At 40.7% G+C, this 12,611-nt stretch overlaps 1 protein-coding gene across 4 annotated transcripts in view; it reads right to left on the bottom strand.

Annotated features, from left to right (window-relative positions):
• Positions 1–4,703: 4,703 nt before the first annotated feature.
• Positions 4,704–12,611, bottom strand: part of ACTN2 (actinin alpha 2) — a 105,774-nt gene continuing 97,866 nt past the window's right edge. For all 4 annotated transcript variants that reach the window (XM_034949515.3, XM_034949512.3, XM_063596484.1 and 1 more), the window contains 4 exons: positions 11,559–11,705; positions 9,421–9,486; positions 8,037–8,195; positions 4,704–6,785 (listed from right to left, as the gene is read on the bottom strand). In XM_034949515.3, coding sequence (XP_034805406.1) covers positions 6,627–6,785; positions 8,037–8,195; positions 9,421–9,486; positions 11,559–11,705 — 531 coding nt within the window. In that variant the 3' untranslated portion in view covers positions 4,704–6,626. The remainder of the gene's footprint in view (positions 6,786–8,036; positions 8,196–9,420; positions 9,487–11,558; positions 11,706–12,611) is intronic.

A 12,611-nucleotide genomic window follows, 5' to 3' on the forward strand; every position in this document is an offset into this window, starting at 1 on the left:
AGAATCTTGACCCCAGAGACATAGATACTCTTCAACAGCAAAACTGCTCACTTTGCTTTGATGGAAGAGTCAGATGGGTACTGAAGGAAAACTGTCTAGAAGAGAGGAATAAAGCATGTGAAGAGAAAACAAAGAGTGTCTTAAAATTGTGTTTAAACGATCTGCAGTGCATGTAAAAATGAGTGAATGAATGAGTTGAATTTAGTACAAAATGTCATTATCTTCCATGATGAAAATGCACATAAATATCCATTGAGAGGGAAAAAAATGTGAAAATGTTAATAAAATCTAAAATATCATCAGTGTAGCTAGACAAGCTATGCTAAGTACACAACCAGGTCAGGAAGCTGTTGAGGTTAATTCTGTATTACTTAGGGTACAGCTGAGCTACTGTAACAGAGACCCTGAGTAGAGTGGCTTAAAGAACATACAAGTTGGTTTCTCTTTCCACATGGCAGTGTTGGGGTGAGCCAGCAGGGGCCAGCTATTCCTCGCAGTCCAATAGGAACTGTGTTTCTTCTGAGCTGTAGTGGTGTCATCTCCTCAGATCTACCAAGTGACCACTAATTACACCTGCCGTTTTTCTCTGAAGTACTCCTTGTTTAATCTAATATAATCAGAAAGAGTTGGGGGAAATTGTTCATTTCAATACATCTTTGCTGATACTTTAAAAAAATAATAAAATGCTTTTATATTATCATGTGGCTTAATTATATTTTCATCAAAACATTGGAGCTGCAGATTTAGAAAACTGAAAAAATGGAAGCCATCCCCCATGTAGCCTAATTACCAGTCTGTCTAAATGATTAGCTAGATTAGCCGGTTTAAAAAAAAAAACAACTGACTTCATTTTATGATTAAAATAAGCTGCTAACACATTTTGAGGAATAGTATTAAAACCACTGAAAAATAAATAATGCAACAACTTTTATAAAAGCAGTTAAATCCGGATTAAAATGAGATTGTGCTAATATAATTAAACTTTTCACTATGTAAGCCTGTCTTTCTCATTTATTTATGAAATATATGTAGCTAATCCCAGCACTTTGGGAGGCCGAGGCAGGCAGATCATTTGAGGTCAGGAATTCAAGACCAGGCTGGCCAACACGATGAAACCCCATCTCTACCGAGAATAGAAAAATTAGCCGTGTGGGGTGGTGCGTGCCTGTAATCCCACCTCCTTGGGAGACTGAGGCATGAGAATCGCTTGAACCCAGGAGACAGAGGTTGCATTGAGAGGAGATTGCACCGCACTCCAACCTGCGCAACAGAGAGAGACTCCACTTAAAAAAAAAGGAAATATATGTAGCTACAATTTTAAGTTATTCATGAAGAAAGGAGGATGTTAAAAAGAATGGTATTCTTTTGGAAAACATGCATGCGTATGTGTACAAATCTTGTATCAAATTCAGAAATAATTCCATTATACCATTAGTTTTGTTGGACATACTAATAAAAAGTCTTTCCAGTGTCTTTAAGGAAAGAGTGTAGACTGCTACAAATTAATTGGCCTGGTAAAAGTTTTATTTTTGGCTAATATGAATTAGAAGATACCACTTTAAGAGATGAAATAAAATCAAGATTGTAATTGGAATATTTTATGTGCTTTGATAAATATGTTTTGAGAACTTTCTTGTATAAGACATGCCAAATCTAAAATAAATCATGTAAAAAATTCCCGCAGGTTTTTTGTTTTTTGAGACAAGCTTTCACTCCGTCACCCAGGCAGGCTGGAGTGCAGTGGCATGGTCACGGTTCACTGCCACCTTGACCTCCCTGGGCTCAAGCAATCCTCCCACCCCCACCTCCCGAGTAGCTGGGACTACGGGCATATGCTACCATGCCCAGCTAATCTTTTTGCATTTTTTGTACAGATGAAGCTTCACCATGTTGCCCAGGCTGGTCTCGAACTCCTGAACCCAAGCAATCCACCCCACTCAGCCTCCCAAAGTGCTGGGATTACAGGTGTAAGCCACCGTACCTGGCCACTGCAGGTTTTATCTATGAAAACCTAAACACTATTGTGGTCTCAGAAGCACACTAGCCTATACTGTTTGGTTGTCCAATGGTGATCATCTAATTGAATAGCTAAAAAGAACTGCCTATGCTTAAATGCATTTTTAAAAAGCCATTTTGATGGTTAATATCTCTTGTTGATGCTCTGGGATTTTCTGTTACTAATCTCCCTCATGAGCAATTCATGCTTGTGACAATAACTGAGGGATAGAAAAGGTAAAGTAAGCAAAACCTGGTATCACAGCCACCCCAATCCTTTATAATACATATATCTGATTTCAGAACCATAATACCATTTCATTGTTTATACTAAGTATGCATATAGTCCCCTTTTTCTCCCCTCTACAACTATTTACAGAATCTTTCTCCTCTGGTAGCTTGTCTTGCAAAGACTGTTAAATAAAGGTTAGCCTAAATCTGCCTCCTGACATATTTTAAGTTCAGCCTAAAGGTTTTTCCATACACAGTGAACTGTAACCTCACTGGATGTGTAAACAGATTGTAACCTACTTTTGTACCGATCACCAAGTTTTGGCGAATGAAAGGCAGCCAACTGTTCAAATTGTTTACATAAGGCAAACACCAAGCTGTAACCAATCCAGCAGTTTCTGCGCCTCACTTTCCTCCCTCAGTCCCCAAGTCCTCTCATGCAGCAGCACCAGAGCTGCTCTGTACCTGTTCTGATTCAGGGGCTGCCGAAGTCACAAATTGTTCTTTGTTCAACTCAACTCTGTTAAATTTGTCTGAAGTTTTTCTTTTAACAAGACCATGACAATTGGTTTTCTTATATCTTATATATCTTATATCTTATATTGGCTTTTTAATATCTGCCACTGTGGTTTCTTGGAAGTTCCCAGCCATGCAAAAGGATTTGCGAGTATGCCTTGGTGTACTCCCAGACATTCCATCCATTTTACAACAAGGAGGTCTGCACTGCTGGGGAAGTAACTCCTAAAAGACTTAAATCCCAGAGGGAATTCATGGCCAGGGGTCACTGACAAATCGCAACTCCTAGCACCTTAAAAAGAATAACGGTCTGTCAGTTGCTTAAGGATTGAGTTATTAATTAATGAATCTAAAAAGGAAAAACAACGCTGTCTTCTCTGCTGACTCCATCTGAAATATGAAAATGTCTCAGAGCAGTATAATTATTGTGTAGGCTCCAGGGAACCCGAAAGAGCTCAAGGACACAGTGGGAACACTCAGTGTCTTCTTGTCAAATAATCCAGGGAAGCTGTGGGTGAATCTTTGTCAGCCTGGTAACAACTAGCAACTTCTGAAAATACATGTTTCTGACTCCGTATCACTTAGATTTGTTTCCTTTCATATGAAGCCTGTAAAGAGCTCATTTCCAGCTTATTTCCATGAACATAGATGAATCTGGTATACGGCAGGAATGAATACCAAGCCAAATGCTCTAATTTAAAACTCAGTTATGTCAAGCATTTCTGTATTACCAACCAGATGGCACAAGGGTTTGCCTGGCCATTTGTATTGCTCAACTATTAACCTTGCCAGTAAGGTCTTCTCTAATCGTTTTAGAATTTTTTTTTTTTTTTTTGAGATGGAGTCTTGCTCTGTTGCCCAGGCTGGAGTGCAATGGCGCTATCTCGGCTCACCACAAACTCCATCTCCCAGGTTCAAACGATTCTCCTGCCTCAGCCTCCCGAGTAGCTGGGACTACAGACGCACACCACCAAATCCGGCTAATTTTTGAATTTTCAGTAGAGACGGGGTTTCACCATGTTGGCCAGGATGGTCTTGATCTCTTGACCTCGTGATCTGCCTGCCTCGGCCTCCCAACATGCTGGGATTACAGGCGTGAGCCACCACGCTCGGCCATTTTAGACTTCTTGATTCTTAATGACCTTTCCTTTGCCTCTAATCCACGGGTTCTCACGGGGGGTTATTAGAAATTCCATGGAGTTTTAAAAAACTACAGATGTCCAAGTCTTAACCTAGACCTTCACAGCTTGAGACTCTGGGATTAGGGCTGAGTATGCCTACATTTTAGAAAATATTTACTGAGGATTCTGAAGTGATCTCTTGGTTAAAAATTCCTTCCTAATCTATTCATCACTGATTTTTTTTTTTTTTTTTTTTTTTGAGATGGAGTTTCACTCTTGTTGCCCAGGCTGGTAGTGCAATGGCTCCATCTCGGCTCACTGCAATCTCCACCTCTTGGGTTCAAGTGATTCTCCTGCCTTAGCTGCCGAGTAGCTGGGATTACAGGCATGCAACCAAACCCGGCTAATTTTTGTATTTTTAGTAGACATGGGTTTTTGCCATGTTGGCCAGGCTGGTCTTGAACTCCTGACCTCAAGTGATCCACCCACCTTTGCCTCCCAAAGTACTGGGATTACAAGTGTGTGCCACCATGCCCCGGGCCATCCATCATTCACTTCTAAATGGTTCATTGTTAATTCTCCGTCTTATGTTCACCCTCTACCCAGTAAGCCTGTCTCTAATTCTTTAAGGGAGGCAAATACTAACCCAATGACTGTTTTTAATTCTCATGGAACCTTTAAGTGAGGAATTTTGTTTGTAGTTAACCAAAGTAATGGTTATTTTTTGAAATAACAAAAATAGGGATTCTTTTTTCTTTTATAAATTAAGTTTAATTTAGAAACTTATAAACGTTTTATTTTTTGAGCATCCAGCTTCAGAAATAAAAATAATGCCTAAAATGAGAGTATAAACATGTTTATTGTTTTTCAGAGTTTGCTTCCTTTCTTCATTTATTAGCAGATAGAGACTACTGACCCCCTCTCTTGCTGAATGTTGTAAAGAAATTAAAAGTTTAGGTAGATGAGTTACCCACACCCATCCTAAAACACCACAGAGCCCCCTAATAGCCTCAAAGGAAGCACAACTTTCTGGCTTTTCTATAGGGGTTTATGGCCGGGATATAGCACCTACTTGAAATAAAATAGAGTCAGAGTTCATCTAAATCACCCCAAAAGTGTTTGGCATTAAACTCAAGGATTCAAATGTTTCAGGAATCTGGAAACTACCAATTACTTAACAATGAAGTAAATTAAGTGAAATTCATAAAGGTTGAAGGTTCTAAATGGCCCAGTGTAGGAAGAAGAGTCAAGCTGTCAGACAGCTTGGAATGGAAATATTACATTTCCAGCTGTTGGTGGAAATCTATAAAAATCTGAGCAAACAGACTGTAGGTAACAGGCGTGTTACTGCTTCTCTAGTAATGCTTTAATTGCTGTTTGCAACTGTTTTTGTTTGTTTGTAATCCATTTCCTGATCATTAAGGACTCAGATATAAAAAGAATTCCTGCTTTATTCTCTACAAGCTGTCAACAAGATGGAAAAACAGAGGGGGGAATTATAGCCTACAGCAGTATGAGCAAAAAGAAAGAATGAACATTCAACAGATCAAGATGTGCTAGCAGGAGTGCATGTAGCATCCTGTGTCATGGAGCAGGCCTTTAGACACACAACCAGACATGGGACTTGTTAGGATACACTGTCCAATCCCAGGGATGAACACACACCGCACACTAGCTAAAATATCTAGTTATTCCTACTACACAAAACATATGTAAAGCTTCCACAAAAGAAAGAACTCACCTCCACTGCTGCTGAGAATTAGTCCTTTCCTACTCTAACTCTGGCTTCTCCTTAACCGGTCATAAAACTAGAGGCATAAGGAAGTCCTGCCTGGAGAGCTAGAAGGATACTGGTTTCTGACTTGCCTTGTGATGAACCAGTCAGTACTACAGAAACCTGCTTATTTATAAACAGAGCACTTTTATGTGGTCATCTCTTGAGAACCTGTGCTAATAAGCTCTAACAAAAAGCATGGGAACCTGGAATCAATAAATAATCCTAAAAACCTCATTTTACCTAGTGATTGCATCCTTCTCTCTGGCAATTAAACTGACTTTCATGTGTCCTTAGGTCTCTATTCTGGAGGATAAGAGAAGCATCAAAAAATCACTGACTGAGTGGACCATCCAGCCCTAAATAATGAAGAGATGACCATAAACTCTATTTTAAAAATTGTAAGTGCCAAAAATCTTTTGGGTAGTCTTTTTAATCCCTGGCAGTTCCATCTCACAATATTAAATTCATTTGAAGATACAATAGTGATCTTTGGATAAGCATGAAAATAAAACATTAGAATCCCAAATATACTCCCCTAGGGGCAATCACATAAGCATATTAGAGATAAATGAAATTTTTTACAAATAGCAAACCTTTATTTACCAATTTGTGGTTTTTTTCCCCCGGTCTTAAATCTTGGGTATTTTGTATTTTCACATTTTTCACTTTCCTTCTGTCCCTAGATCCTCCTAATTTCCTATTACTCAAGTAATTTGTTCTGTTTAATCAAAGAAATCAACCTGATATTCATTACATTTTGCTAAAAACTCAGAAATAAACCTATTTATGAAGTGCACTATGTCATATACTGTAGAAACTTCATTTTAGCCGTGTTATATTGCTGGCAATTACTGAACTATGAAAGACTTTTTTTTTCCCCCTCTCTCTCTCTCAACTTAATAAAGCTTGTCAAAGTTTCCAGGAAACAAACTGTGACTTCCGCTTTTATTGCATTCTGATGGGATGAGTGATACAGAAGCTCAGCATCACAGATCGCTCTCCCCGTAGAGTGCGGAAGAGAACGCAGTGTAATCCAGGGCGCCAGGCACACTGCCTGGGCCCGAGTAGGCGGGCATCCTCTTGATGCAGTACTGGGCCTGATCCGGGGGCAGCTCCCGACGCAGCTCCTCCGCCAGGATGTATGGCTGGGAAAAAATACACACGTGTTTGCAGTCAGTTGCAGAAACACCACAACATAAACAGTCTTAATACTTACATATTTCTTGCATCTGTTTAATTTTTTAAAAGGACTAAAGAATAGGGAGTCTATTGGCATAGCAGTACCAGACAACCAACAGAAAGCCAAGTTTTACTTGTAGGAGCGTATCTAGAAGCTGGCCTGGCCAGCAGGAAGGGTGATATGCTTCATAAAGGCAAATGGAGCATTACTAGTAGTTCTCAAACTGAGCCACAATGCGAGGATACATACTATGATCTGCATTTCATACCAGAAAAGATGAAGCTTTTAAAAAAAATGTTCAGTGGGAAATAGGACAATTCCAGCCAAATAGTCTGGTTGGTAAAAGTCAAAATAAGTAAATCTCAAATATCACATTATAATTTATATCATTATAGTTTGTATATTATATAATTTATAGTAGAAGTTTCTTAGTGGGGTTGGAGGAGCCATGGTTTCTTACCTTCTAAATCAGCTGGGCTATTTCCCATCCACCCTCACCCCATGGGTAAATGATTCATTTTAAAGAAAACATTATTTTAAAAATAGTTGGTCTTATCTGATTTTTAAGGTAATAAATATGGCTCTGTTAATGTGTTTTAGCATGCTAACCTCCTTGTGGTAATGTTCATTATCCTCTCAGCCAGAAAACAGGGTAAAATAATCCTGTCCCAAATTGAATTTATACATAAAGATGTTTTTATTGTTTGGGGGGTAAAATATTACAATTCTGAACTGGCAATTAAACTCCTCCTGAAGGTCTAGGCTACATGTAATGAAAAGCTTGCCAATTTTTTACTGACTGAACGGCTATATTTAACTTTGCTCCATGGCTGGGCACAAAGTCAGGGTCATTGATCCTTAGGAGAAGGTACCAGTTTTATAACATCTAAATTGCATAGTTTCTTCTTTCTGAGTCACATCCACCAACCTAGAATGTAAAACGGGGGTCGAACCAGTAACACACACACACACACACACAAGTACAAATACACTCTTGTCCCTTCTATAAAAACTCAATGCAAGGCCAAGCACGAATGCCAAGAATGGCATGTCTGTTTCCTCTGTGCTGAGCGTGCCATTGTTGTGTGTCTATCTGCTGCCTTCTGAAATCAGTGCCAATGTTGTATAAAATACACTGGTATAAAAATGGTTTTTATTTACAACACTGTTGCCTTTTTTGTTAGAAGCATGCAGAAGGAAATCTGTCAATGCAGACCTTATCAGAAGCCAGGATCCGGAAGGAGGCGATGACCTGCTCGGCAGTGTCGGTGTCAGCCGTCTCTCTAGTCATGAAGTCGATGAAGGATTGGAAGGTGACGGTGCCTTGCCCGTTGGGATCTACCAGGGTCATAATGCGGGCAAATTCGGCTTCACCCTGGGGCAAAGTGGCAAAGAAACATGTACACGAACGGTACACAACTCTCAACAGAGCCATTTTCATTCTTTCCCTGGTGACATGCCAATTCCTTTATGTCTGAAAACTGAATTATTACCTGCGTTTCCCTTCAGTCTTTGGACAAGATTCCCCTTAAGGGTGACTAAGGTTTACTGCTATCAAACAATTTTAAAAGTTGCTGGAGCTTCAAACCAGAAGCTTGTAAATGTCAGAAGTCTTTCCTCTCTGGGACCCACTGCTGGCCTTGATGGGTCACGTAACGTAATTATGGAAGAGTAGGTCAAAGCGAGAGCTGAGCCCTTTCCTCAGATTACAACTAGGAAAGCGATGCTGCCAAACTGAAGGCAGCTCAGAACATGGCTGTCACGACTGTAGTTTACAGTCCCAAAGAGAATCAAGGGAGGCCAGGTTAAAAATACTCATTAATGGGTAACAGAGAAGTGTCTGATATACTAGGACTATCCCAGCCCACAGGGAAATGTAAGTTTATCTTGGCTGATTTATGACTAAACCTTTTTTACCTTTCAGCATATTAGAGGAAAAAGCACTTGAAAAATATTAGGATCCTACTAAAAGCCACTGAAGTATACACTTTAAATGGGTAAACCGTAGTACGTGAGTTATATCTCAGTAAAGCTGTTTAAAACAATCAAAAAGCCTATGTTCTCATCTCCTTCACTAGAAAAAATAATCTGACCAATTATTGAATAAAAATAAATGCTTTGGTTCTGTGACTTTTTTTTTTTTTTGATGGAGTTTCACTCTTGTCATCTAGGCTGGAGTGCAGTGGTGCAATCTCAGCTCACTGCAACCTCTGCCTCCCAGGTTCAAGCCATTCTCCTGCCTCAACCTCCCAAGTAGCTGGGACTACAGGTGCCCGCCACCACAGCTGGCTAATTTTTGTATTTTTAGTAGAGAAGAGGTTTCACCATATTGGTTAGGCTGGTCTCAAACCCCTGACCTCAGGTGATCCATCCGCCTCGGCCTCCCAAAGTGCTGGGATTACAGGCGTGAGCCACTGCACCAGGCCTCGTGACTTTATTTTTATATAATAACAGTGAGACCTTCAAAAAATATTATCCTATATAATGAAAACAAACCAATCCCAAATGCACTACCTTGGTTTGAGCTTGTCATCTTTTATAACAGAAATCCAAATTCAATAAAATATCAAATCTTAGTACGATTTCAACTTCTGTCTTACCAGGTCATAACCCATGGAAATCAGGCAGGCTCTGAAATCCTCATGATCCATCAGGCCATTCTTCCTCTGTTGGCAAAAACAAAGGACAGAGCAGGTGAGCACAGGGCAAGATGAGCAACTCTACTTGACCAACTGAACAAAGATCTGTAAGAGAAGCACTTTGCACTCTGCCAAGGTCGTAAATGTCACCACTGACTTGCGAGAAGGATGGAGCCAGCACAAGGATGTTACAAACTAGTTTCTTAAAAATGAAAAAGAGGGGACAGGAGGGTAAAGACCAGACAAAAACGAAAGGAGACCACACACTCAAGAAAACAGCAGAAGGAACTAGTCAGGAGCTCATTACTGCCACCTACTGACAAAGAATCATTCATGTTTAATTTGAACAAACTTCTAAACATGGTAAGTTCTGCATTGTACTCCTTGGACTTTTGTTGCAAAAGATTGTGATCATCTCGGATTCAAATCAATGTGCTTTCTTCCTATAAAGTAGCCCCAATGAGTGAAGAGTGTCTTTCAACAAGAGATGGTTGTGTACAGGGATGACGATCCATCATTTCCCTCCTTGGAAGAAAAATGACTTGGGCTTTAATGAATGCAGATAGGTCAAATCACAGCATGCTTCTGCACAATAAAGGTGTGCTGAAACTATAAGAACGTCAATATCCATCTCTGTGGATGATTTTTTACTTATGCCTAGCTCTCTGGTCAGAAGTCCACTGTCTGAACCCTCCAAAAGGCCCAAATCTGACTGGTCTATCTAGCCCAGGGGCATTTTAGGAACGACTGATGGACATTTGCAAATCATAACAGGGCTCCATGCAAAGTAATGGTACATCCCTTTTAGTGATCTTTAAGAATTGGAAGGTAGCTAGTCGTGATGGTGGCTCACGCCTGTAAGCCCAGCACTTTGGGAGGCTGAGGCAGATGGATCACCTGAGGTCAGGAGTTCGAGACCAGCCTGGCCAACATAGTAAAACCCTGTTTCTAGTAAAAATACAAAAAATTAGCCAGGCGTGGTGGCATATGCCTGTAATCCCAGCTACTTGGGAGGCTGAGGCAGGATAATCGCTTGAACCTGGGAGGTGGAGGTTGCAGGGAGCTGAGATCACACCATTGCACTCCAGCCTGGGCACCAAAAGCACAACTCCATCTCAAAAACAAAACAAGAAAAAAGAAAAAAGGCCAGGTGCGGTGGCTCACACTTGTAATCCTAGCACTTTGGGAGGCCAAGGTGGGTGGATCATGAGATCAGGATATTGAGACCATCCTGCCAAACATGGTGAAACCCCGTCTCTACTGAAAAAAAAAAAAAAAAATTAGCCAGGCGTGGTGGCAGGTGCCTATAGTCCCAGATACTAGGGAGGCTGAGGCAGGAGAATTGCTTGAACCCGGGAGGCGGAGGTTGCAGTGAGCTGAGATCATGCCACTGCACTCCAGCCTGGTGACAGAGCGAGACTCCGTCTCATTAAAAAAAAAAAGAAAAGAATTGGAGTGTGCCTTAATAGTCACTCATTTTCAGCCACAGGATTAGTAAATAGTATTGTCTCATAAAGAATTGGTTCTACTCAATATTATTCAAATCAAAATACTAGATGATATTTTTAAAGCAGCACTTAACTTTTTATATGCTTTTACTACAAAAATTACCACCATTTTATTGGTGCATGTCCTTAAAAGAGATCATGCATCAATTTTGTTAATTAAAACAGAAAACTGAGTTTTATATGTTGAAAGAATGGGTTAAATTATGACCAGATGCTTTTCCTAAACAGTTGCTTAGGAAAAGCATATCAGAGTTTTGTATTTAAGTCTTTACGAAATGACCTAAAGCCAACAATCACATTTTGTGAAGAATACACTTTGACTTAGAACAAATCAGCTTTGATATCAACTACAAATGCATTCTATTAAGTGATCTGTATGAAACAGCACACAAACCTGGACTTTGTGTCACCTTGAGCAACATCAAAGCTTAGGACACTTAGTTTTGGTGGCTATTTTCTTTTGTCATTAACTATCCTGTTTCCCTGTAAATGTTGTGGAGCCTTAAGACTTAAAACAAGAGCATGCATATTATTTCAGATACATTGTTTAATGTCCCCAGTATTGCCCTTTAAATAAGTAGAGAGTGGTACCCTGTCAAAGTGGTTGAAGGAGGCTCTGAACTCATTCATCTGCTCCTGGGTGATGCCTTTCGCGTCTCTCGTCAGGATCTGAGTCTCCACCTCATTGATGGTTCTGGCGATGGTTGTCAGCAGCAGCTCCCATCCAACACGAATGTGCTATTGAGGGAAAAGGGGAAAGATCAGTTCTAAGTCTCTCCAGCATGTCAACTCTGTCTCTTTACTTTCATAACAGTACAGCCGACTCAAAGGGCTTACTAAGCAGGGCTCATGATAGCCTTCCCCACACTTGAAAAAAAATTCTACTTTGTCATCTGTTGCAAGATTCTGTAGTGAGAAGTACTCACAAGCACCCACCAGGGTTCTAACAGTGGCAGCGGGCCCTCTGCAGTATATACTCTATAACCAGGGTTCTAACAGTAGCAGCGGGCCCTCTGCAGTATATACTCTATAACCAGGGTTCTAACAGTGGCAGCGGGCACTCTGCAGTATATACTCTATAACCAGGGTTCTAACAGTGGCAGCGGGCCCTCTGCAGTATATACTGTATTACCAGGGTTCTAACGGTGGCAGCGGGCACTCTGTAGTATATACTGTATTACCAGGGTTCTAACGGTGGCAGCGGGCCCTCTGCAGTATATACTGTATTACCAGGGTTCTAACGGTGGCAGCGGGCACTCTGTAGTATATACTCTATTACCAGGGTTCTAACAGTGGCAGCGGGCACTCTGCAGTATATACTCTATTACCAGGGTTCTAACGGTGGCAGTGGGCACTCTGCAGTATATACTCTATTATCAGGATTCTAACAGTGACAGCGGGCCCTCTGCAGTATATACTCTATAACCAGGGTTCTAACGGTGGCAGTGGGCACTCTACAGTATATACTCTATTATCAGGATTCTAACAGTGGCAGCAGGCACTCTGTAGTATATACTCTATTACCAGGGTTCTAACAGTGGCAGCGGGCACTCTGCAGTATATACTCTATTACCAGGGTTCTAACGGTGGCAGTGGGCACTCTGCAGTATATACTCTATTATCAGGATTCTAACAGTGACAGTG

Source organism: Pan paniscus, chromosome 1, assembly GCF_029289425.2.
Source record: "Pan paniscus chromosome 1, NHGRI_mPanPan1-v2.0_pri, whole genome shotgun sequence".
NCBI lineage: Eukaryota > Metazoa > Chordata > Mammalia > Primates > Hominidae > Pan > Pan paniscus.